At 40.3% G+C, this 24,404-nt stretch overlaps 2 protein-coding genes across 2 annotated transcripts; both read right to left on the reverse strand.

Moving 5' to 3' along the window:
• Positions 1-1,318: 1,318 nt before the first annotated feature.
• Positions 1,319-9,748, reverse strand: rnf115b (ring finger protein 115b). The gene is made up of 9 exons (XM_005927622.3): positions 8,757-9,748; positions 7,091-7,149; positions 6,889-6,949; positions 6,585-6,799; positions 5,163-5,231; positions 4,957-5,035; positions 4,699-4,792; positions 2,020-2,135; positions 1,319-1,880 (listed from the first exon to the last, which is right to left on the reverse strand). Exons 1-9 carry the CDS (start codon positions 8,832-8,834, stop codon positions 1,758-1,760), a joined length of 894 nt encoding a protein of 297 aa, XP_005927684.1. The 5' UTR covers positions 8,835-9,748; the 3' UTR covers positions 1,319-1,757.
• A 117-nt stretch (positions 9,749-9,865) lies between these two features.
• Positions 9,866-22,243, reverse strand: scamp3 (secretory carrier membrane protein 3). The gene is made up of 9 exons (XM_005927623.3): positions 21,839-22,243; positions 21,533-21,613; positions 16,625-16,744; positions 16,170-16,290; positions 14,340-14,468; positions 12,904-13,069; positions 12,666-12,767; positions 12,390-12,507; positions 9,866-10,748 (listed from the first exon to the last, which is right to left on the reverse strand). The coding sequence occupies exons 1-9, from the start codon at positions 21,890-21,892 to the stop codon at positions 10,599-10,601; spliced, it is 1,041 nt and encodes a 346-aa protein (XP_005927685.1). The 5' UTR covers positions 21,893-22,243; the 3' UTR covers positions 9,866-10,598.
• Between the last annotated feature and the right edge of the window lie 2,161 nt (positions 22,244-24,404).

Consider the following 24,404-nt stretch of genomic DNA (forward strand, 5'->3'; position numbering starts at 1 on the left):
GTTAGGGATTAATACATTTAATGTTGCATCTCTAATGAATACACAGCTAAGCACTGTTTGTGCTGCACTTTTAAAACCACTGCAGCTGGGCTCCCACTTGTAAGGACAGTAGCCACTGTACTAAATCATACTTATTTATATGCTCACTGACCACTTTATAAGGTGCATCTGTCCACCTGCTCATTAACCAAAAAGGTCAGCCAATAACACAGCTCAATGCATAGGCATGTGGACTTGATCAAGATGGCCTGCAAGAGTTCAAACCAAGTATCAGAATGTGGGAGAAAGGTGATTTAAGTGGCTTTGATTGCGTGGTTGTTAGTTCATGACAGGATAGTCTGAATGTTTCAGAAACTGCTGATCTACTGGAATTTTCACACACTAACATCTCTAGAGTTTACAGAGAATTGTCTGAAGAGGAGAAAATATCAAGTCAGCATAAATGTCTTGTTGATCTCAGAGGAAAATGCACAGACTGGTTTAAGCAGATAGAAAAAGAGATACTACGGCCTCTCTGCGAGAAATTTCATGTTCTCCTCGTGCCTACATGGGTTACCTGGGAATTCCAGCTTGCTCCCATAGTCCAAACACATGCATGTTCAGTTAACTGATCGCTGCTGTTTGAAACGATATAAAGCAGGGAAAAAGCAGCTTAGATAACATTTGGGGTCTGAAACAAGTGAATGCTCACAATTTTTGCTTAATAAATGAGTCATATTAATTCATAAAAGGTGTGACAATTCCTCTGCTGTCATACACTAATAGATTGATATCATAGACGAGCAGTTTGACTATATAATGTGACTATTTTCTGAAGAAGAGCTATGTGGGGGTTTTTTTTTTTTGTTTGTTTTTGGTATGAATTCCTGTTAAAGCATACAGAGGTTTCAAATGGACAAAAAATGTCATCGAGCAGTTACTGACCACAAAATGCAAAAGAGACAAATAGAACTGGCAGATATGCACATAATTATATCTTAATCCAGTGGTTTTTGAGCTGTGGGGCAGGCCCCAGTGTTGCTGTGCACATAACCAGTTGAAAATGTGAACTGAAACCAAGATAAATGAATCTTCTTCTTCTTCTTTTTTAAGGGAAAATAAAGAAAGCATATCTTGCTGATGCCATTACGCTGCCCTTAAATAAAATTGAACACGGACCTTTTTTATTGTTACGTTTTTATAAAAACTGTGGGCTCTGTAGAATGAACAGTTTTTGGCTTAGAAAGTTTGGGAAACACTATGTTTTTCTAAGTGACTGGTTAATATCTGCTTCTAAATCTCAGATATGTTAGGGAGAAAAGACAGAGGACAGTAAAGATCACTGGGTTGGGCTTTAATAATGGCTGTACACAGGTAAAAGGTCAACAATATACTGCATTAAGAAACTCTCTTACCAAGAGAATAATGCATAATTCTGTGAGTTCCTCTTTGACAGCCACAGATAGCTCAGTGGGGATTAGTTCATGACATCAAAATCAGTCATTCGGAAAACCACCTAAGAGTGCAGCGTAACAAGGAGGACACATCACCTCTGAATTTTGTCAGCAAACTCTCAGATGTAGCATAAAATGGTAACTATGCTGGAGTAGAAGTTCCTTAAGCAGAGATGCGTGAACCAAGTGAGAGTTAAAGCTGCAAATTATGACTCTGACACATCTGTTTTATTTAAAAGCAGCTGATGTGGGGAGCAAAATTTCCGACGTGGGAGGCGTGACTCCTGAAAACAGTAAAATGAAGTAGAGTTGTCTTCACGTTTCTCAGATCGCCTGCCTCTCCTGTTGCTCTGTCCTGAGGGAGCGGGCTTCTGCGGGTTCCGATGTGGGCGGGAGGCTGTTGTCGACGCCATCGAGGCTTTTGCGGCACACGGGGCAAGTGTCGTGCTTTGAGAGTAGAAAAACTCTTCTTAATCAGCAGAAACTATGTGACACAACACTCTTTATAGCATGCTACAACCTGGGAAATCTTTTATTTTTATTACCAGACCTTTAAACCCCTCAAACCCACTGACCGCAGCCTTACCAGCTCCAGCCACGGCACTATACATTCACTGTGGAAGTGATGAAGGCAGGGAAGCTTCCTTACAGTTTCCCCTAATGAATATTCTTCCCTGCAAACCGGACACTCCAGTCTGCAATCTAACAGGGAAGAAATGGAAGGAAAAAGTATGAACGAGTATGTGGAAGAAGACAAAACCAAAAAAAATCCAGTTATTAGACAGGTCTGTAGACTATTACAGTGTAACAAGGTGGTACAGACTATATACTTAATATGATTTATAACATAGTTCTCAATATATAATATTAAGTGGTCTCTTTTTACAACAAAGATGAAAACAAGGAAAGATTAGTGGAAAGGATAATGGGCAGTATAAAGAAGATAAAACTAGGGAGAGGAACGTAAGAGGTAGGAAAGAAATATGATGAGGGAAGGAAAGATGGAAGGAGATAAATAATACAGGAGAAGGAAAGTAAAGCTACAAGGACATAAATAAGGAAAAGTAAAATAACTGCAATGGACAGGGAGTAAGCACAGTGAGAGGAGAAAAGAAAACATAGACGACAGAAAGAAAACGGAGAAATAAGAAGGAAGAGGAGCTAGATATAAATTACAGAAACACAGCAGGCGTAAAGGGAACATAGCTAAAGGAAAGGAAAGATAAGAGAGGGAGGAAAATATAGGAGAGGGAAAATAGATATAGGATGATGGTGATAAGAGGAAGAGGAAAGGAAATGTAGGAATATTGAAAGAATAAATAAATGCTATGAGGATTTTTTTTTCTTTTCCTCCTGCATAGCAGCTCCATCTTAAGCATCCTTTGTCCAATTATATCCACTATCCTAACCTGAGCTGTCCCTCTGATGTACTCATTTCTAATCTGGCCCATGCTGGTCACTCCTAACAAAAATCTAAGCATCGTCAAATCTGAGACATCCACAAATCTGCCTCCTGTATTTTTATCACTGTCTCCAAACCATATATCACAGCAGGTCTCACAACCTTACCCTTTCACTCTTACTGCTATTGTTCTGTAAATAAATCCCTGACACTTGTCCCACCTGCTTCCTTCTACTGACTTTCATTCATCTTCTTTCCAGGTCATACCTCCACCTGCTCCCTGGCCTCTCTACTCTCACAGTGTCGTCTGTGAGCATCATAGTCGATAGAGACTCCTTCCTGGCCTCATCAGCCAGCCTGTTCATCACCACTGTAAACAAGAAGGGACTCAGTGGTGCTCCCTGATGTAATCCCACCCCATCTTGAATCCATCTGTCACTTCTACTGCATACCTCACTACTGTCTCATTGTCCTCATAAAAGTCCTGCACCACCCTTATGTACTTCTCTGCCACTCCTGACTTCCTCATGCAGTACCACATTTCCTCTATTGGTATCTTATCTACACCCACGTAGACCTTCTCTGTATTTCCTAATAAACACTCTCAAAGCATATGTGCAGTGCCCTTCCTCAGCATGAACCCATACTGCTGCTCACTGATCAACAGCTTTCTTCTTGCCCTAACTTCAACAACTCTTTCCTGTATCTTCATAGTATGTTTCTTCAGCTTTATCACTCTGTAGTTACTACATCACCATCCCATGACTTTTTCTTTAAAAATCACTTCTATTTGTAGTTGTATTCTATTTTATTCTATTGTATATAATATTTTATTTTATTCTATTCTATTGTGTACAGTATCTTATTCGTATCCCATTCCCCGTATCCCATGTAACTTTGCACTGTCCACTTTCTGCCGTAACAAAACAAATTTCCCATGTGTGGGACTAATAAAGGTTATCTTATCTTATTCTCTCTTTGCCGTACGCCGAGCCTCCAAACTTTCATAATCTCGCTGACTATCCCACTTTTTCTTCAAATACTGCACTTTACTTCTTCATTCATTCTACCACCAAGTCTTCTAGTCCTCTTTCCTCTGTCTAGAGCAGGGATATCAAACGCCATGGGCCACATACAGCCCAGTTTGAGTTTAAGTTAACTGGACCAGTAAAACTAAATGATAAAAAAGTTCTGGTAGTTTAAAGTATAAAGTTTTGGTTAATTTAGAGAAAAAAAGTCAGGCCCTTCTATAGAAGATTAAAAGAAACCGCTTTCTGTTTTTCCACTGTGATTTAACTGTTTATCCATTACTTAATTACTTTGGTGTAGTGTGGGGAGGTCTTTATTATTAGAAAAGGTGCAAAACTTGTGAAAATACAGTTAAACAGTCAAAATCACTTCTGCACGCCTTCACATTTTCCAGAGTCGTCCAGTGGGCTGGATCTCTATGGCACATTTATCTTGACCGGGCCGATTCTGGTCTCCGGGCTTCATGTTTGACACACCTGGTCTAGAGGATACACTTTTTCGGCGGGTTCCCTCACCACTTCAGCTGTACTTTCCCAGTCATCTGGTAACTCTTCCCTACCACCCAGGGCCTGTCTCAACTCAGCTCTGTGCAACATTCTTCCTTTCTTCAACTTAAACCATTTAATCCTCAGAACAAGGAAAGTAAAGAAGTAATTACGGAGTGAGGAAAGAGGAGGAAGGGCAGAAAATATCAAAAGTAAAAGAAATGCAGAAGGACTGTGTGTGTATCTTATGCAAACTCCAATGTCATATGTCAAAATTTTTAAAAAGCTACTGAGCTGTACTGGAGAGATCATGTGATCCGGTGTACATGTGCCATACTGGAATTCCCACCTGTCTGTTCTTGAGAGATGCAAACGGTTGGCAGGGATGAGATCATCTCCTTTTCTGCTGGGGGTGGACCTGTGTTCTCCAACTGTCCTAATAACTGTGTGAGTAGGAAGAGAAATGAGTGGTACGACTACAAATAGGTGAACAGATGAATGGAGAATTGTGTGCAAATGATTTTATGTGAGTGTTTCAATAAAAGAAAACAATGAAGTAACGATGCTAGCGCAGCGCTTCATAGACACTAGCTCTGGTGTCACTGACCTCCGTGATGACAGAGTCAAGACCGCTCTGACCCCACGCATAATCTCCAGGGTTTGAGTACAACTGAAGCATGCTGGATCTGAGAAACGAACCAAAAGGGAGAGCAGAACAAAACAAGAGGGCGCGTGAGAGAGGGGGCGGTTGTCACACAACGTTAGATTAATTCAAGAGCAAGTGATGTGAAATCTAAAATTAAAACCGTTTACAGTGCAGCTGGTGCAGCGCCGGGGTTTCCGTTGTTGGCAAACAGGCCAGCCAAGAACTGCTGCACCATCCTTAAATGAGCAGAAACGGACAGCTTTAGAGTGCTTAAACCAGGCTTTACTGTATGTTCACAGCTTCAGATCATACAGTCACTTTATTTTAGTTGGACTTAGTAAAGTCAACAGCTTTAAACATCAACCGATGTATAAAGCTGTTCTCTATAGTACGTATCATCCAATATACACTTAGTCTGATACTGAACTGTTTTTGACTGCATGCATGTGTAAAGGGAAGGATAATGATTAAAAGCATAGACTGTATATAAAGGATGAATGTTTCCACCTGTAAAAAGTTGTCAGAAAGTACTTTTCTGATGAGTTTATGATCTCATTTGCTATTTTCATGTCTTACTGAATACAAAGTGATGTTTTTTTTATCAACCCAATATGACTCAAAATTGAGGACAAAAAGCAAGGTATGCTTTAGGCCCTAAAGCATACCCTAAAGTTTAGGGTGTGCCTTCTGTGGGATTGGTAAGTCACTACTCAGTGAGTGGGGAGTGTCCCGTGGGTTCTCAGTAAGATCCACCCTTTGCTCATGCTGTCCAAGGGGCTGAACAATGAAGTCAGTGTGAAAACACCAAAAACTGCAATTCCTCTAATGGCCACTTGACTCCAAAATCAAGTCAGTCCCCACAGACTCCCATATTTTAATTTCAAACTTTACAACACTGAAAAGAATGCTTACAGGCTGATAGAGAAACTGGTTTTGGCTTCTGTGGATAGTGTTGCCCTTCAAAATAGTATTTTATTAGTATGCAGCGCTGAAAGCAACTAAGCTGCAGCTTTTTCACAAGAGCTCACCACAGTGGTTAGCTGTGGACGTTTGAGAGATTTGTATCTCCAGCTGTAATTGAACCACCAACCTTTCACTTGCCAAGAAAAAGTGTAAACCATTACACTACGCAGTAATTAGTGGACTATATCTGCAGCGTCGGTCGATGAGCACTTCACTCTCTCATCTAAACACGGTCACTTCTGGCTGCACAAAACTGGGATTGGATTCAAAATGCAGAGACCAAAATCACAGCGGTTATATCTGTTTCATTTGGGAGTCTGTGTTTATCACTGGAAATATTAAATCATTACTGAGGTATCCTTACATGTGAAAACTTCACAAATATAAGAAATTAAAATATTACCTGTGAATTGGAAGGTAAAGGTCAGTATATTTTCACAAATTTGAACCTGTAATGAGGTTGTTCACCGATTTAAACAAACGTAATTTGAAACTGGTAGTATATGCATGATATTAAAGTTTTGGTCTTGTTATTGATCTTGGTTTTCATTTCTCATTGGCTGTTGTTTCTGCATCGATAACACAGCACCCTTGCGGTCATGTTTCTGTATACCATGTTCACACACCCTTCAACTGCAGGCCTTTGTTCGAAGGTCCTAGACGGTGTCTCTTGCTCCGGGTTGGAAGGAGACTCTGGTTCTGTGGCCTCAGCAGGGCCCGGTGATGCTGGAAGAAGACGGCTCTGACCAGCAGATCCCTGCTCACCGTCATCAGGGTCGGACTCGGAGGAGGGCGGATGCGACAGCAGAGCAGAGCGCTCCATAAACAGCAGCTGCCATAACTTGGCGAGAGACCAGAGAAGCAATGTGTCAAACAAAGCTTTAGAGAAAGAGGAGTGTTCCTATTAAAATGCCATTTGTTAGGACGTACTTCTGAGAGCAGTGAGTTTGAATCTTCACTGGGAACAGATGCTCTGCTGGTCTGCAGGAGACTAGACAGTAAAGAAAATCTGTCAGTGGTGTTAAATGGAAAATTCATACATGCTTCACTCATTATCATTCTTTAACGAGGTATATTTAAAATGCTTTCACGTGTTCCTTTTTTTTTTTTTTTAAATCAGAGAAAGCCATACCTGGAGTCTTCTGTTACTTCCTCAATGAAGCCAGAGTCACATCTGGGGCATACGAAATCCTCAAAGACAGAAAAGCTTTTTTATAATAAGCTCGTTTACTGTCACTGCCATTTCATTTCATAAGTACAGGCATTAATCTGCTAATCCTCAGGCAAGCCTGTCTGCAAAATTTTAGAGGCTGGCTGCAGGGATTGGGCTGGAGTTGAATACAAATTTTTGGCACACAGCCGACGTCCTGGTTTTTATTCTGGAGGTGATCTGCGCAGGCCAGTCAAGTTTCATCTCTCTTCACTGTAGTGTAGACAGTGTCAGTCTCAATACAGCCACGAAGATGGGCTTCAATATGCTTTACCATCCAGGAGTGGTCATAGTGTGGTCATATGTTGTGCATACTCACTGTCTCTATTGTTTAAGATACCAGAGCTGCAGCACTGTGATTGACTTTTCAGTGTTTATAACTGAAAACACAACTTTAAAAGCACAATGCCAAGCAGCCACTATAAGAAAGCCACATGCTGTTTGGCAGGGTTGACCTGGGAGGAACTTTGCAGTTCAATACTGAGTTAGATAGTCTGTTTGAAGTATTTTCAGACTATGTTTAAAAAATATACCCTCTTCCTGAGTGTCAGGAGGTAGATCGGTTTGTCTACTATCCTGAAAGTTGTTGGTTTGATTTTCCTTAGTCTGAATGTCAAAGTATCCTTGGGCAAGATATTGAACCCGGATGCATTCATTGGAGTGCAAATGTGTATGTGAATATTAGGCAAAAAGCGCTTAAGCATCGAAAAGAGTGCTTGTATGAATGTGCGTGTGAGTGCATCAGCCTAGTTTGTAGTAAGAGCACAAAATGAGCACAACAGATTATATAAGTACAGCCCTTTATATTGATTTTAACAGATATATACAATAAAAGAAAGGATTCAGTATTCACTTTAGAATTTTGTTTGCTGGTATTATGAACATCCAATCATTTAGACGTTGATTTAATAAATAAAGTATTACTTTAGGGACACCCTCAAACCAAAAGGAATAACAACAGAAAGTCGGGCGTATTCCTAAAATCCTGCTAACGTGCGTTTTCGTTCTGCTGCGTCACCTAATACCAGTGCGTAATTACGCCACGAAAAGTGCCAGCTGCGCAACAAATGCGCTCCACTGTGCGCTCTCCGTTTTACCTCCAAGAGAAACTGACTCAAAGTAAACGAAGTTCAACCTTTCAGTCCGCCACATCAAGCTGAATGTGTGTCATTAAACAGCAATGGAGAAATATTTTTTTAAATCCTGGTGGTAAATGTGGCGACACCTACACGCCCCTCTGACTTCTCTTACACACAGCTGACGGGAGACAACTAGACACAAAGTGGCCAACAGTGGCGCTTCTAAATATGGCAACGTGAATCGCCACATTTTACTCCCTCACCCGCTCTAATAAGACTTCAGTACTCGCTGTGTGCACACGAAAAGCCAAAGACTGGCCGCCATAGCCCCATGTGTGCTTTAAGGGTTCCAATTATTATAGGTTTTGGAGATAATAGTTACTAATCAATCAGTTAAATCGGTTTGAAGAATCGGTTAATATTAATTCCACACCCTCCGGGGAGGAGAAATCATGGGTGATGCTCAGGCCAGCACGTGTGGAGCAAAAACACTCTCCAAAGCAACTCACCGGGAGTTTGGGGTTTGTTTCACATTTACAGCAGTGACAGAAAAACCGGACTTGTGGCGTATCCCCAGCCTCCGCCATCTTCACGGTGAAGCGCAGTCCCTGACGTAGCTGTGGCAGCCCATAAAAGTCTCAGACGGCTGTCAGACGGATCAGAGCGGTCCAGGAGGGTGTTGATGTGTCCCAAAACCAAACTAAGACCTTTTTGAGAGGACACAATCTTCACACTGACGTTTTGATAAGCAAAACGCATGAAGGGTTTCTCTAGACTGGTTATGCCAATAATAAACGTGTTTAGAAAAATATGTAACCGGCGGACTCGATCTTCCTCTGGTGGCAGCCGCAAAGATCAAGTTGCAGCCACCCTTAAATTTAAGCAACAAGTTGTAAGCATGACACCAAGGATGTAGTTTCCTTTCAGTTTGTTGGGTGTCGCCAGAGACGCTTCTCTCTTATGAAAAAAAAAGCCCTAAATTTTTGGTGTAAAACAGAAGTGTCTCACTCCTTTTAATTCGTGGATCACACAGTCTGAAAGTCGAAAGAGAGAAATATTTCTTGTTGTGTCTTGAGCATGGACGTGAAGCAAATCTGTGAGGAATGTTTTCAGCACCTTGTTGAATTGACTTTATGGGCTGAACTGCTAGTTTAAGATGATACTGAATAGAAGCTGCTTGTGGGTTTACACCACAGTGACCAAGAGGTTTAAAAGTGTCAGCTAGAGGCTTCAGAACAGGACTTCACTAACCAGCGAGTGACATCACATTGCCTATGTCCATCCTTTATATTATGTATATGATTAAAATTCAGTTTCTCTTTCTTTATGTTGATAACAGCTTGTCTAGATTAAATATTTTCACACTTTGTAATCCAATCCAGTGGGCCAGACTGAACCCTCTGCCAGGTCGTTTCTGGCCCACAGGCTACATGTTTGAGGCCTTATTAGGGATAAATCTAATAAAGTTTGAAGGTTAATGGTTGTATGAAAGGTCAGTTACTGACAGTGAAGCCCGGAACCTGCTTAAGGTTGGATTTTCCACTATTAAAATGCAGGTGATCATCATTATTATTATCGTTCCAACAGGATGAGGGAATAACGGCAGCAGTAGACTGTGAAAGCATGACAATATATTTTAATAAAACCAGGACAGTGACACAGTCATGATATTCACAAGCAGTACTGAAAGAACAGTGACAGATACCAGAACCAAACCAACACATGTTCATCATCATTACAGTACGAAAGGTTTTGGCAATACAGTAAACGGGCATTCTTGTTTGGCATAATAACAAAACAAACTGGTTAGTTTGCACTTAAGCTACAAAAAAGTAGTGCTGGCTAAAGTTGAGCAAATCAGTTACGGATCAAATGTAGCAATGGCAACATTTCTGTGTTCAGCCCCAGTCTTACACTTTGCATTTTAACTGTAAATGTGGAAAATGTCAAGGCTAGCAGAATCCAACTTGGCACACAGCTGTCATTTCATAGTAAAAGCATCGTCCCTCTATTCATTGAAGCATCACTTTTCATATAAATTCATACAGCATCTTCTTGTTTTTTTATTATATTTTCCATCTTTCTTTTTCTTGAATCAACACTTACAATGTGTCAATTCCTGTTTTGGTTTAATATAGGTAACTTTTCCAGTACGTCATAGGAAATTGGATAACCCCACATCTGTCTCATGCACGTGCTCTGAAATTAAGTAGGGGGTAATTATATAGACTCCACTTCCCTCCATCAAATTCTAATCACCTGTGGGGAAATAAATACCAAACTGAACCACCATCGAGCTCAAAGCTCCCCTCCTCCTCCTCGTCTTATCCAACCGTCTCTGTTCGTTCTCTCTATCGAGGAGCGGTGAAGGCCCCCTGGGCAGCGTTGGCAGCGGCGTTGGCAGTAGCCTGGCGTACCGCCTGATTGGACATGACTCCAGTGGCGAACTCAGCCTGGGCCTTCTGAAAGCTGGCATCGGTTTGCCTGTACAGACTGTGGATCTGGAGCGGGAAAGACAAGAGTACGCTGACACCTGATCCTTGCAGCAATTCATCATCTTATTATGCACGCTGTGAGGGTGAAAACGATACCCACAACCTGATATTGTGGCTATTCTTCAGGCTCTTTATCTACTGAATGCTTCGCGGTAGATGGACCACCTGGACTACGTGGTGAGACGACTGTGTTTACTTGAAGCTTGGACAATTTTGTTCTTGCTCTACACCTTTGACTTTCCTACTCAAATTCAACCCACTTAATTTTTAGCTTTACAATCATAAAGCATACAATTTATTTTGTTTGAATGGATATTTATGTGACATTTTCAACATTTCAAATAGTGAAGTTGTAAGACTTTCATATTTTCCCTAGAAAGATGCACAGACCCTGGCTCAGGTGAAGTGTGCCGTCCACTGACTGTTGACCTGATTCTCATAGTAAACATATCCAAAGTTTTCACATCGTGGTGTATGTGCAATTAATCCCCGTGAGCTAAAAGCTCGAACTTTAGCATGTTTGTGATGTCACAGGGAAGGGATATCCCTAAAACGGTGATCTCAGCTATTCCGGTCTAGTTGCTGCACAGAAGCCCAGCCCAGTATATGACAAATAAGGGTTATTTTGAACTGGGAGTCATGTTAAGTTTGTCTATTAGAGTTCAAAAATGAAAGTAATGCCCTAACACTGAAACTCTCAGTTGTTTTCTTATGCACTACAACAAAATCCTGGTTTTGTGCAAGACACTTTCTGCTAGGGCTGTGCGATATGACCAAAATCTCATATCCCGATATAAGACATCTATCGTCCTGATAACGATATAAATCACAAAAATTTCACATTTTCTGTAAATTCTGTGAATCTCGGGCAGCTCGACTTTTGTGAAGTGTTTCCAGCTGGGCGTCGCGTACCTGGAGTCGAGTGTTTTAACCGTTATATGAAACGATACATTTTTAGACATAAGTTGTAACGGCCGCCGTTTTCTTTGAGTATTTATTACACGGCGTGCTGCGGGGAAAAGCCTGTTCTAACGTTTGAGTCTAAGGTTTATTTTTTAGCACCTGGTGGCTCTTTTTTACTTCTCATCCGTAAATACTCTGCATACTCTTTCATGTGATTCACCTTATTTTGAAAAGTCTCAACAGGATCTTGAGCTTTAATGTGAAAGGTTTATGTGGAACATAAACGGACACGCGTTGGTTTTACCGTCGTTGTTGCTAACGACAACGCATAAAAACAATCGCTTGTCTGTAGTGTGGTTATATAAAATATAAGAGAAAGAGAGAACTTTAAGAAATTAATATAGCCACTACAGTGACCAACAAAACGATGAAAAAATATTGCCGTAAACAGTTTATTTTGCGACACCACGAAACAAACGATAGCGTAAAATGAAACGAAAGATGTTTTTATATCGTCATCCGATATATATCCTTATATCGAACAGCCCTAGTTTCTGCTGTGGCATTAAAACACTTTATCCTGATATAATCACATATAAAAAGATATAAATAACTCACTGCTATGCTAATACCCTGACTCAGTGTGGGGAACAATCCTGTGCTTTTGTTCCAACGACAAATCTGAACATCTGCTGATAAAAATAAGAAGTTCTTTATGAGACATGAAAATATGAACAAATGTACCCTTTTCAGCATGATGACCCCCATAACGGTTTCTGCAGTAAAGAGAGCGGCATTGATCATCATGATCACACCGACACCGACGTGGGGGCTCAGAGCTGAAAGGCTCACAATCCAACCACTGAAGGACAGAGAGAGACACACAAAGATCAAATATACAAGGACGCATACTGTGAAAATAGGAAATAGTCAGGAAATATAAATATTTCACAAGTAACTGGTGGTTGCTAGGAGGTTTTCGACTGGGCTAACACAGAGATATTTGTTTAGGAACCTTACCTGAACCCCCATCCAGGGATGCCGATGGTCATGATGATAAAGACGATCACTTGGGCAAAGAAAACGAAGAAGAAAGCAAAGAAGTTGAAAGAGCTGTCACTCCTAGAAGAGGGAACAATATAATTACTAAGGTGACTGCACAATAACTAACAACTCAGTGTAATTTATGCGACTGTACTGAGCAAAAACCCAAAAGGAAAACGACTCAAAACGTCTTCACCAAGACGGAGGTACACACCTGAAGGCTTTGTACATGGGTCGATACCAGCAGATAAAGGAGCAGGGAGTGAAAAGTAGGACCCACAGGATGGCGAGGCCGAGACCAACACCAACACCACCGGACTGGTTGACGCAGAACAGGGCCAGGGAAGAGATCAGGTTGAAGACCAGTGTGCCTGTGCAGACTAGACATAGATAGGCTATGACTAAAAAGGAAAAGAACTGTAGCCTGATCGTAGGGATCAAAACCAAACCCATCCTTCTCCCTTTTGGCTCTGGCTGATGCAATATGATGCCATTTTCACTAAATCTGTTGTTGTCTGCTGCCTGGTCAAGATTTCAGAGTGTGACAGACCGTTTTTAAAATAGCTCTACACTGTTCTTTGCATGTTCACACAGGAACTGTATAATGCAATCTTAATAACACCTTCACAGTTTTACAGATCAGGCGTCCTCAAAATCTGATAATTCTGCAAAAATCTAAATGATAATTTTTAAAACAGCAGTGACAAGCTGTTTTTACAGGATATACACCCTGTAAAAGCTCAGTGACCCTGAACTGCATCTCTTAAGAAATGGATGGCTGTATGGAGAGACGGCAGGAGAGTCTGAAGTAGATCCTGCAGGTTTCAGGTACCTTCCAGCCAAAGTCACATGCACATAAATGCCACAATGCAAGGACTCTTAGCAGCGGTTTTAATGCTGCGGCTGGCTGATTAACGTACATGCTACATTTGACTTTGATCATACCCACTTTGATTTCAAGCGGACCAAACCAAATCAGGTCAGTTCAGTTTAATTATTCTGTCAGTGTAAAGAAGTTTAACTACACATTAATCCCTGAGATATCTTAAAATGAGAAAAAGAAGAAGAATTTCAACCGTACATCTCGGTTTTTCCAGATGGCAAAGAATTGCAGCTGTAGTACATTATAGAAATCTGTCAGCACAACTCAGTTGTCCAAATTTCATTTCAACATTCACTTTCTCTCTCACTTTCAAAATCAGTGTCAGGTTTAACTTTCATTCATGCCCTAAAAACTTGTGGACATGCAAACAACCCTGAAAACATTAAAGCCTCCTCTTACATTTTTTCCTGGGATAATCTAAGTGACAAGGTGTGGAGAAATTCTACAGTTTCTCTGTGAAGAAATCAACGAGAACTTGTGCAAGTTTAACCAGCTGGATTGGTTGTTGTGCAGACGCTCCGTGTAAGTGTCCCAGAGTCTTCGATCTAACAGTGAAGTGCGAGTCTTTGTACAAATATTCAAGCTCTACTGCCAGACAGTGCAGGAGGAGGCACGCATGCACGAGCTAGCGTTTACTGCCTCTAACTAGCAAGTCTTAAGTGTTAAAACAAGATTCCCTTCACGCTAAAAAAACTTCATTATGATGTTAAATTCTAACACTGATGCCTCAAATTAATAATAAACTGTTAAAAGTTGCAGAAACTCACACAACCAGAAGTAGTACATGATGGTGACCGTGCGCTGGAACCGCTGGCTGATCTCCACATTGATGTCCTGATAGAAGCAGGGACCCACAGGGCAGAAAGAAGGCAGCGGGGGCCAGTTATTCTGCCGAGCTGAAGAAGAAAAAAGTCAAAAACACTTTGGTGTTACTGGGATGTCATCAGTTTATTTCCTTTATTTATGTATAAACACATCACTCCAGTTTTAGCAAATTTACGCTGACTCCCTGTTCATTATCAGATTGATTTTAAGATTCTTTTACTTTCTTTCAAAGTTTGAAATGATATGGCGCCCAGTTATTTAAGCAAACTCCTCAACATAACTGAGATAGTCTAGCCACATCCTCTCAGTACAACCAAGGTCTCAACTGAAGCATAAAAGAAGATCGGGCCTTCGCAGTTGCAGCGCCTAGACTTTGGAATAACTTGCCAGACAGATATTCATACTTCAGTCTATTCTTTTAAATCGCGTCTTTAAACTCACTTTTTTATATTGGTTTTTATTTCTAGTTCAGTTTGAATACCATCAGGCTTGTTTTATGGTTGCTACATTTGTTTTGATTTTATGTTAATACTTTCTCATTGCCTCATCTTATTCATCTGCATTTGTTTTTAAATTGTTTTCTCTTGTTCTTAACTAATTGTGAAGCATTTTGGTCAACTTTGTTGCTTTTAAATGTGCAACAGAAATACATTTGATTTGATTTGATTCATTTAAGTTCATTCAACCTTATCATATTTATATTACAGGAGGTTTGTACTTGTTTTTGTGCAAACTCTAAAATAGTGCTCTGACAATTTTGGTCATATCGTGACAAAATCCAATCACCACCTCTCACTGGACCTCCTGTGGATCAGCAGACTAATTAGCAAAGTAACTTTTCCATTATTTTTATAGCAGTGCAAAACTTTAGGTCCCCCTTTCATCCACAGCCACTTTAAGGCTTTCTCTGTGGCCTCAGTGATCTTGCGAATGGCTCGTCTCCTCTTCTCTCCTATGATGCCATCCACAGTGCAGGCCCTGCAGAACGACTGCCCCATGAAACCTCTGCACCCAAGCTCAACAGGGAAACACTTTTCCCTCCCACCCTGCTTCTGGCCATTCTTGTCCAGGCCATCAATCCTCTCCCTTTTTCTTGAAAAGAGTACTGTAAGCTCCAACATTGCAATGTCCTTTGTTGCTCCTGACACCAGCACAATGTCGTGCCTCAGGGCAGTTCTTTTTGTTTATGTGCAGAGGGAACTTCAGCTACTATCAGCTGCCTTAGGTGTTCTGCTGGATTTTTCTCCCACTTTTATGAAGCAGATGGTAATTAGCTAGTGTTGCCACCAGATACTTTATATAGAGTAACCAGTTATCCTGCTCCATTGCACATATAAGCCTGGAAATGTGTTATACTCATGTTGTTATTATCCGTTTATCTACTCTGTTGAGTTCCACAAAGCAAAGAAAAAAAACTGGAGCACAATTCCTTGTATCTGTGCACATACTTGATCAATAAAGCTGATTCTGAAAAATTTTATGTGTCTGGCTTCTTTGATTTGTGAAGCTGTGGGTGCAAAAAAAATTGCAAACAAAAATTGTGATTAAAAATCTGCCAAATCTAAACCGAGCCCTGTAAACTCCAGGGTAATGTAACTTGGAAAATCAAAGGAGGAACTTAAAATGTTGAAATGTAACATATTTTTCAATACTCCCGTACACAGTAAGAAATAAAAGATAAAGTTGGACGAGGATCTTTTAGATCTAAAGGTTTAAAGTTCTCTCACTTGTCTACATTAACTCCCCATCCCATCATCCCCTCTATGTCTTACAGGCTCCTGGTCCAACGCTGTGTGCCGCAAGCTCCCGCTCTCTCCTCTCCAGCTCCTGGGCTTTCTTCTCCAGCTCCTCCTGCTTCTTCATCAGCTCTGCTGTGGCAGCATTCACAACAGGCTAGCACAGAAAGAATGAGGCATCAGAACTCTATGTCAAAGTTATTCTGCATAATCATGTATACAGGTCCCAAAGTTGCTTCAATGGTTGTGCTTAGGTATATTACTGGTTCAAGTGAGTCATTCAGACTGGTCTTTCAGCACACAGACATACACAGCAGGAATTAGTGCAACGCTTCATTTTAATAGCCATAAAAACACTTACATGGCACTAAAGGGCATCTAACAAAACTTTTAGTACAATCCTGTTTTATACATCCAGCAGCCCCTGAACGTTCTGATGGTAAGCTGATACAAAATCACAGTGAAGAGGGTCTTTACTGTAGGGTGTATACCTGGGAGTTGTAGGAGCCATAGTTGCGAGGCTCGGTAGGTGTTGTCCTGCTAGGGGGGGTCTGCACAGGTGGAGATGGAGCAGGTGCAGATGGAGGAGTGGCTTCATATGGTGGAGGAGGCTGTAGCATGGTTAAAAAACAAAAACTGACATCATACATCAGTCAGATGAAAAAATGTGGTCACAAAAACCATGATTCCAAGCGAACGAAAGAACTAAGAATTAGAGTATTAATTGTTAATTAATTAAAAGTATTAATGTATAACATATACAGATCATACACATTTTAAAACAATACAAAAAAGTAAAATAAGACATTTCTCTCCACAACTAATATCTTACAATCCCTTCACAACACATGATTATTAAACAATCATTAACAGCTATGCACTTTTGAGGCAAAGTTCACAAGCTTGAACATTTCTAAAAACTAAAGGAAATCAATCCACTTTTTGTGAACTGATCTTTCTAGATAATTCTGAGCACAAAGCTTCAGATAACAGCATTTAGACCTCTTCATTCTAATAGCGAAAAGGATATCACACACACAGCTAGAGCAGACAAAAAATATTTATCATGATATACATTTGAAAATTTGCGATAATGATATAACTGACGATATAATTCACACTAGACAAAATACTTTACAACTCCACAACTTTATTAGTGCAACAAAAAAAAAATCTATGTATTTTCACTTAAACAAGCAGCTGTTTTTTAAGTGCATTAAAGTTACATAAAAATTTAACAGTGCAAATGCAAATTCCTCGCTGACAGTTTAACCAAAAGGCATTTCCAGTGGAAACTGGCCGACATATCCTCAACATAACCATGTATAATATCCACAAAGAGGTTATACACACACAAAACGGTAATATTATGTTGAAGCACAGTACGTATCACTCCGTGAGGCTCCTGCCTACGGTAGCCGTAATGCTCCGACAATCCATCAAGCGGTGCGGCTTCGTAGCTTAGCAAAGTCGTACTAAAACATTTGACAGATTTTCAAGCGCCGTGTACATAAAATCGTTTCGAGGTCAGTAAACACAACCAGAATTCATACATAAGGCCCACGGGATTATAAGGGGCACTGTCGATTTTCAGAATAAAAGGATTAAGGATTAAGTGTGCCGTATTTTCCAAAAAACACTGTAATAACGACGGCCCACTAGCATGCGCTACCAAAAATAGTGCTTTGTTGTGTATCTGATAGACGAAAGCTAAACCAGTTCCACATCACTGAAGTTGCAGCATTTTTACAAACGAATTCTGGTTCATCTGGTTCATTCAACGGTCCGCTTTCGCTCTTCTCATTCTCCGTTGCAGCCATGTGCGTATGAAAACAAAGGCACTGCGCATGCGCGTTTCACCCATATTCTATCGCGATATTTCATTTTCTTATCGTTGCCCGACATTATACCGGTATTACGGTAAACGTTATATGCCCCAGCCCTACACCAGTGTTGGTCAAGTTACTTGAAAAAAGTAATCAGTAACTAATTACCGATTACGTCCCCAAAAAAGTAATCCCGTTACTTTACTGATTACTTATTTTCAAAAGTAATTAATTACTTAGTTACTTTTTAAAAACACGATTTACAACCTGAATAGGAGATAAAGCGATAGATCTTTCAGCCCAATTCTACTTTTTCTACAATCCATCATACAAAATGTAATCAAATGGAAACGTCTCTTTTTAAAACTTGTTTTATTAGTTTTAATCTTTTAACTTTATGCATCAAGCAAAAATTTAATTATATGCACCATTCTCTGACTGGAAGAAATTTGTTTAACATTTAAACTTATTTTCTGCACATTCCAGCACATAACATATATATTTTTTTGTGTTTACACTCAATCTTTCAAATAGATGCAAGTAAAACACAGCAGAAAATAAATAAAGTCAAAGACTCAGCGGTCCTGTTGCTCTATTTTCACCTGTAAAGCAGGAGTGGCGTAGGCGTAGGTTTACCCTGGTGCAGGGGTGCCGCAGCGGTCAGTGGAAGAATCCGCGAGTTTCTCTTTGAGTTTCCCATTACATCGTTGTGCACTCGGTGCTTGCTTGGAAGTTTAGGGGGTTTTTTCGCTGTAAAAAGAAGTTTTCTTCCCACGCACGATGGACGCTAATGTTTTTGTCACTTTTTATGGAATCAAACTCAAAATAAGGTCAGTACTTCCACGCTTTAAACGCTGCACGCTCATACTCTCTCCCGCACTCAATATATGATCCGTTGTTGATCTGCACACAGCAGTTGTCACGAACGGCGCACTCGCTTACGTCACTGTCGTGAGACATTCTCGCAAAAAATCACGGTTTTAGTAACGCAGTAACGCAGCGTTCCTACGGGAAAGTAACGGTAATCTAATTACCGTTTTTGCAATAGTAATCCCTTACTTTACTCATTACTTGAAAAAAGTAATCAGATTACAGTAACGCGTTACTTGTCACGAACGTCGCACTCGCTTACTTCACTGTCATGAGACAGTAACGCGTTACTGCCCATCTCTGCCCTACACACAGCAATATCCTGGGGATTTCTGGTTTAAGTCATTTCTTTGAATTGCTTTTCTGGACGATAAAGTTGAGATTCCAAACAGGTATTTTATTTTGAAGATTCCACATGGGGAATTCCATCCACCCTCCGATTTCTAGAGTGCACAGCTAATCTCAGTAAATCTAAGCTTCCTCATTCCCTGCATGGAGATTTGCAGATAAAGGTAAAAATTGGACCAAAAGTAGAAAAGTTCATCATCAAAGCAGACATTTTTTCCCAAAAATCTACTGTATAGGAATTTATTTAATTTATTTTTAAATAACAGCATTTTTGATCCATCCATCAATTTTCTTCTGCTTATTCAGTTCAGAGTTGCAGGGAGGCTGGAGCCTATCCCAGCTGCCAAAATATATAGGACGGTGTGTTGGACCCCTGTGACATCCCACTCCTGCTTTTTTCCACACAAATCAAACCATATCTGATGAAAAGAACTTAAAATATTTGCTCACTTTGGTTCACAATAGAGTTTTTATATGGACTCAAAAAGACCCCAGCGGTGTACGCATATGTGTGGGTTTGCAACATTAAGCAGGAAGTGGCCCATCTGTGTGGCAAATGTGACCCAAATGTCATGGACGCTTATGGGAGGTTATTTCCCATCATTTAACAATATAGACTTTATTGTCATGTAATTTATTTGTAAATGTTCCATAATTAGGAATCTTATTTTGACATTCTTCAGTTATTTCAGTCTAAAAATTGATTGAGTATACAGTTAAAAAATGATTATTATTGATGTAATAATCACAGATTCAAATCAGGATTCTCTGATTTCCATGCCTCTCTATCAGAAATGCTTCTGCTCTGCATTTCAGGATAATCAGGGTTACACGAGGGTGCAATCCACATACAACTGTAAATATTGTTGTGAGAAAGTATGCAGCTTGTGAGCTCTGCTACAAGTGCTACATAAACAAGTCCAAGTTTAGTTCCTGTTGCTGCAGAGTTTGCTAGTATCAAAGACAGACAGGAAGTACTCATGAACTCAAGGTGTTTCCTAGCAACAAAAACCTAGTGATATAGCAAGGACCTCAGCTGTTTCCCCAGCAACAAAAAGCCCTGAACTCACTGTATCACACATACTGTTAAACACTAATGTTAAGGCCCAGCATCTCACAGGGCAAAAGCTGTGTTTGACAGACATCAGTCTAAACATATAAAGCAGAAACGGAGATGCTTGGTGTAACACAGAAACCGTTTCATCAGATAGTCTCTGTGCTCCCCACAGACAGTCACAATAAATGGCTGCCCCTCCCTGGGCCTGGTTCTGCTGGTGGTCTCTTCCTATTAAAGGAGTTCCTTCCCCCCCCACAGTTACCATATGCTTACTCATAGAGAATCAGCTGATCTTGCGCTAGTTTGAATTATTTTAGATTTTCTCTCATCCATACAGGCTCAAATATACTTAAATCTTTTAATGTGATCCTGAAGATTCAACAGTTTCTTTTAGCTTGTCGGGTCCAACACCTATTAACCTATTAACTTCTCATTAGAGGTCATGATTGACTAAGCTAGTAGATTCTTTTTGCCAGCTACCTTTAAGCCTAGTCTTAAGACTAGGCTTAAAGGTAGCTCCACTAATATTTCACCGAATATTAGTGGAGCTGTATGTACATATTTGAGCCTGTGGATTAGAGAAAATCCAAAAACAAATTCAAACGTATGCACCCAATTCTTGTTTTTTTAAAGTCATTAAGGATATATGCTGTATAATCATTCTACCCTGGAAAAAGAGCAACTCAAAGAAATCATTAAAAGCCCCCAAATTATCAAGACGAGTGTGTGTAAACGTCTTCATTTAGAGCTGAGCGGACTCGAGCTGTGTCCTCTAACACACTGTCTGCACTGTATATGAAGAATATCAGCTGATACACAGTCTTCAGTCTTGTGTAATATTATAATATTGTTAATAAAATGTATAATTAATAGTGTGTAATAAAACAGTTAACATGTGAGTAGTTTCGCAACATAATCCTGAGGTCTCCTTCTGCTTTCAGGCCTCTGAATCACCACAAATCCAGGCCCAGTGATTCAAACTGAATAAAAAGAGTGAAGTGAAACAGAACGGCCTCACTATGAGGACATCAAAGTGACTCTGCAGCGACTTACAAAAAGGAATAAAATTAACCATTATTCACAAGAACAACTGCGCTTTCCTAAGGATAACATCTCAGAGCTCGGGGTTATCTGTGCCAGCACGCTTTCTTAAATATTTCATACCAACTCAGGCTGGTCAACCTGCTGCAAACCAGAAGCCAGATGCTTCAAAATACACAGGAAGCAGGAGAGACAGTGGATCTCTGTCTTCTTTGAAACAAAAGCACAAAAAAATGGTTAAATATAATAATGCTCACCGCAGTTGTATTATCAAATGGGTTGTAAAGGTCCAGTGTGGCATATCCTGTGTTGCTGCTGTGTTGAGTCACTGCAGGGTCCTAGCAGACAGGACAAAGACAGAGTAATTCAGCATAAATAAATCCTCATTTTTTCATGTGCTCGCTGTTAATAAGAGCTACAAGTGGGCGAACACTGAGGAGGATCTGGCAGGCCCTGAAATAAGTCACATGAGCAACAACACGCCTGCTATTACACAGAGCCAACACCGGCCACTTTCATCCACCCATTACCCTGACGTTAGCTTCATGCCTAACATCTCTCACCTGGAAAGGGTTTTGGTCCTCCATCGGTTCTGGGAAGCTCGTGTATTTTGACATCTCACTAGCGGCTAGCTTGAAGAAGCCACCGCGTACTCGCTGATGTCAGCGCTGGAGCAAAAAAAGGGAAGAAAAAAAATCCCTGCGTTTGTTTCCGTTTCAAAAACGAAAGAACAGGCAGGGTGTGCTCGTTTTTAATCGATGTAAACTATCTCCCCGCCCCTCTGGCTCTCATCTCAACTGTCACGGCTCTGGGTTTCACACGGGTCGATGGGTGTATTCACCGGAGCTTTCTCTAATCCGGGGCCGGCTGTCAGTGTCCGGTTTGCGGCTGTGGGCCGAGCGAAGCCGTTAGTTTTTCTGGGAGGAAAAGGATCCGCGGTACAGGAAGTAAACAGCCGAAAGCTGGCCATGTGACTGCTGCTGCAGCGGAAACACGTGGGTTCTGTCGCGGCTGAGATAATCAGGTGTACACTGGATAGCATATTATATTTGTTTATATTTAAGTGTACTGCTGCGTTTGGATAATGAGCGGTGGAACTCCTGCACAAAGAGTTGATCTTCAGTGGGCCAGACAAACTAAAGCTGTTTCCTAATGACCTACCCTTTTCGTTTATATCAAAGTGGTAATGTGTGGGGTAAGAGTGGCGGATGGGTTCAAAGTGGGGGTGGGATTACATCAGGGATCGACTCTGAGCCACTTCTTGTTTGTAGTGGTGAGGGACAGGTTGGCTGATGAAGTCAGGCAGGAGTCTTTGTGGCGTATGATGTTTGCAGATGACAGTGCGATTTGCAGGCAGAGTAGGAAGCGGGTCGAAGAGAGGCTGGAAAAGGTGGAGGACAGAATACATACCTGGGATCATCCATCCAAAGTAATGGGCACTACATAACAGTTGCTTCTTGGTTTGGTCTCTTGCACATAACATAATTTACACCGTCTCTTTTCTCATGCACTCTCTTACAGTGATTTTCTGACTGCATACACTATGATTAGTTTAGGTTCTTCTTTTATTTTGAAAAAATAAATTAAAATGTGTTGTTAATTTAACACTTATTTGCATCTTCCTTTTTGTCATGGCTGTGCAGTCTGGTTAGTGATGTTGGTTAGACCTGGTCAGCCTGAAGTGAAGCCTGAAATTGGCTTTCAGTCAAATCCACTTAGGAATCAATCAAATGCCCGTTTACTCTATGCAGTGACACAATGGGCAGCTTTGTTAAAGTGACTGGCCCTAAATGGTAACTAATAATACTTTCTGGTACAGCACCCTATATAAAGGGGTTAAAGGTTGGATTATTTGCTTAATCTGACTTTTAAAAGAGTTAATGTTCTAAAAATCAGTAATAAAGAACATTGGACTTGCTCTATCTTAATAGAACTGGGGTTCATGTATACTGGTTTGACCTCTGACCCTGTGGTAATGAGCTGCATATTGTTTATTAACTTAATATAATTTAAAATAATTGTTAGCCATGTTTACTTTTCTTTAAAGTGGTAAAAACCTCTAAAAATATATTTTTGTGTCAAACACTCACAGGTAAGTCTTGTCAGTCTTTAGTATCTCACCCAGTTAGAAACCAGCACCAGTAGCAAAGGTTTAATCATTAACCTACAATTGCACAATTTTGCTCTTTTACAGATTATTAATGTGCTTTATTGATATTCTCTTGCAGATTTTTACTGAGCATAAATATAATATAAAATGGCTATAATGCAAAATATATAGAGTGTCATGCTCTGCAGTTTTTGTGGTGTTTTTGAGTTTTGAAATCTTAAGTTTTTGTTTTCAGGTTTGGGCTGCTGCTTATTCTATGGTTTTGATTTATGTTTTCTGTTAGATTTATCATTCTAATAAGAGCTATACATTCATCATATTAGTGGTTCATTTTTAGTTTGTGATCGTTCCGTTCCTTTTAAAGATGCTTTACCGTTCCAGTTTTGAATTCTTGTTTTTTTTTTCAATTTTTTTCCAGCCAGCTTTGGAAGGTGTTTGCGTTTTGAATGTGGGCCCTTTTTTTCTGGCCCACGTAGTTTTTTGGGTTTTTCTTTAAAGCTATAGTGAAAATAAACACTTGCCTTTTGTTCACTGATTCAGAGGAGGCAGATGTGTTATTCCACAACAAAAGAGATCTGTCCAGGAACCGTGACACTTTGTTCCTGATTTTCTGTTTGCTTTGAACCGTTTGTATTTTGTGTGTGCACACGCTGGCCAATAAAGGCTCTCTTTTTGTTTACCTTGCTTGCCTGTGTATCTTACACTTTGCTCTTCTCCTCAGTGTTGATCACAGTGAGACCATTTGGAATGAGCTTAATTGAAATTTTGAGTTTAACAGCTAAAACTTAGAGACCATCAAAGGTAGAAGCACAGTTTTTATGCAGACTGGTCAAAAACATTTTGAAAAATGCCCGGTGATGGCTTCTGAGCCCCCTTTAAAATTATTAACCAAAATACTTCATCCATGAATCTTTCTGTGCTGTTATGAAATTTCAGCTGCATGCTAAAAATTGTGCAAAATAAACCCTTACATCAATGGCTCATCTCAGTCTCTGATACTATTTTTGCTAACCTGAACT

This window comes from Haplochromis burtoni, unplaced genomic scaffold, assembly GCF_018398535.1.
Source record: "Haplochromis burtoni strain Fernald_Lab_line unplaced genomic scaffold, NCSU_Asbu1 Contig_90, whole genome shotgun sequence".
Taxonomy (NCBI): Eukaryota; Metazoa; Chordata; class Actinopteri; order Cichliformes; family Cichlidae; genus Haplochromis; species Haplochromis burtoni.